This window comes from Anneissia japonica, unplaced genomic scaffold (genome assembly GCF_011630105.1).
Source record: "Anneissia japonica isolate Jap-2015-1 unplaced genomic scaffold, ASM1163010v1 scaffold1889_len2455224_cov183, whole genome shotgun sequence".
Taxonomy (NCBI): domain Eukaryota; kingdom Metazoa; phylum Echinodermata; class Crinoidea; order Comatulida; family Comatulidae; genus Anneissia; species Anneissia japonica.
Window position 1 is genome coordinate 56295 of NW_022752980.1, and position 2488 is coordinate 58782.

Below are 2488 nucleotides of genomic sequence, written 5' to 3' on the forward strand. Positions count from 1 at the left end.
CAAGCGCGTGCACGACAAAAAGCAAAGAATATTGAAAGTTAAATTGCAGTAGAAAACGCACGGACTGTACTGCACGTAAAAATATTGAAACCGATTAAAAAGGAAGGCAAGGAAAATAATGATCCATATAATATAAAAATACAATTTTATAGAATTAATACAAGGCATTTTGTTGTACTTACTCTTTTCCCAGCATGGCTTTAACACAAGAGGTTTTACCGGAACCCTCTTGACCAAGAAACATCAGTCTTGAATTAACAACTGTTATTTCACCGTTTTTAAGTGCATCTTTGAATGCTTTGACCGCATCAGGACCCCTGGATAAAATCTCTGACGGAATTGATAGTCCTAATTCATATACAAAAAATATATTTAGTATTTTGTTTTTTGATACTGATTATATTTTTGATTATTTATTTACGATGAAATAAACCTTTTTACGATAATCATAATGTGGAAATAGTAAATTAATTGTGTAGAATTTCAAATTAAAAAAAAATAAATGTCAAACGTAATACGGGTGTATGATAAGTACTGTTTTAAATAGAGTTTGAAGATTTGATTCCACAGATATTTAATAAGTCAATCAACGTACTTTCAAGTAATTCTTTTAAATCTTGTTTCTTTTTACTTCTCGTGGTTTTTTCGTATCTTTTACATTTATTTTCATCATACAAATCAAGAGGCGTCTTTCCTTCCTGCAATAACAGACACGAGCACGCGATGATTCATTCCATTGCAAGACAATTAAAAACGAAATAAACAGAAAGCAGTGATATATTTTAGTTAAATACTCAAAGATAATAATAAAACTAATATTATATCTAACGAACACTCGACAATGTTATCATCACGACATTATAATTATGTTGTAAATTACCATCCAGTTAATTGATAATAAACATTATTAAACTCATACTTCTAAAACTTTTTAAAAATCAACATTATTACTCGTATGATTTTTTTTTCGATTTAATTTTGTTTGAATTAATATTTATTACGTTGGTTTTAATTAGTAAAAATGTTTCAAGTAGTTTCATATACAGTTGTTGTATTAAGGTCATTGACTGATATTCTTTTGATGCATTTCATTTTTCTGTACATTACCGTCTCTTTTATTATCACTGACGCGCCAAAGGTGATATTGATAATTGCGACTTCCTTGTGTTGCTCGTGCGTCAGCCCCTCATTCTGTAGACAGTAATGTAGTGGTGTGCGTCCATACTGCAATGAAATGATAATCAACATCAAGTTTGTTGAACACGCACAACCCAAGAATATCAATTAACAAATATTACGCAAACGTAAAAGTACCTGAAATAATTTATAACTACCATAATTTATTAACGCCTACCGGTAATAATAGTGATACTTCAGTATTATTATAATAATCATAATAATAATATTGATGCTAATAATAATAATTTTGATAATAATTATTATTCATTTTGTTAATGATAATTAAAAAAACCCCAATAATATGGCAATGCAAGAATGAAGTAGGTACCTGAATTAATGATGATGGTAATAGGTATTATGAAATTAATAATTATAGGATAATACAGCACCTGTACTGTATTAATATTAATGGTAATAATATTGACAAAAATGTAGTAATGCATTGTAGTTTATTTTTGTTGTATTAATAAAACAAATAATAACGGTCAAGGTGGTCTCCCCTACTGAGTGGAAAATATTTCTCAACCAGTTGTAAATAAAAAAAAATCATCTCAGTATTATAACCAAGAATATTACTAAATTTAATTTTTTAGAACGTGATGTATTGAATGTGTTTGTGAGTGAATTAATGTTAATTTGTTAGCAATGAATAAAGTGTTGTTTTCTTCTACTGTACTCACGAAGTCTTGCGTGTTAATCTTCTTGTTGGTTTTTTCCAACACGCGTCTCATTGCTGACACGCGTGCGCGGGACGCCAAGAGATGGAGAATAGTGGAACCAAGAAAACGCTACAAGACAAACGTAGAATATGATGAGAAAGAAATAATAAACAACAACAAGAAACTATACACACACCACATATCAACAACACATAACAACTCACAAACATCACACATACATTACTTATTACATTCATCATTATTAAATACTAATTACATTATTTAATGTTTTTAAAATGTGGTTTTTTTAGGCGAAATCGCGCAAAAAATATTTGTATCATTTGGCCTATGTTTTACACACAATAGTAAAATATTTCCAAATCGGGATTTTTAGCGACAATACTTTTTGTGAAAAATATCAATTTTATTGTCACCAATTTATTCAGTAAACTGTATTAAACAGAACAAATTCAAACATGACTATTTTTGTAAGTGTAAAATGTATTTTTTCACAATATTTCATATGAATTAGTGATAATGGCCAGAGCATAGGCTTTTTCTGTGTTGTAAAAAATGTCAAATAAATCATGAAATAAAAATCCCATTTTTAACCCAACATGAAAAAAAATCACGTAATTGACTTTGAGTTA

The 2488-nt window shown here is 28.7% G+C and overlaps 1 protein-coding gene across 1 annotated transcript in view; it reads right to left on the bottom strand.

The window, feature by feature from the left end:
- Positions 1 to 2107, bottom strand: part of LOC117122498 — an 11347-nt gene extending 9240 nt beyond the window's left edge. The window contains exons 1-4 of the mRNA XM_033268085.1: positions 1860 to 2107; positions 1108 to 1224; positions 596 to 698; positions 183 to 348 (exon numbers count right to left, since the gene is read on the bottom strand). Coding sequence (XP_033123976.1) covers positions 183 to 348; positions 596 to 698; positions 1108 to 1224; positions 1860 to 1910 — 437 coding nt within the window. The 5' untranslated portion in view covers positions 1911 to 2107. The remainder of the gene's footprint in view (positions 1 to 182; positions 349 to 595; positions 699 to 1107; positions 1225 to 1859) is intronic.
- Between the last annotated feature and the right edge of the window lie 381 nt (positions 2108 to 2488).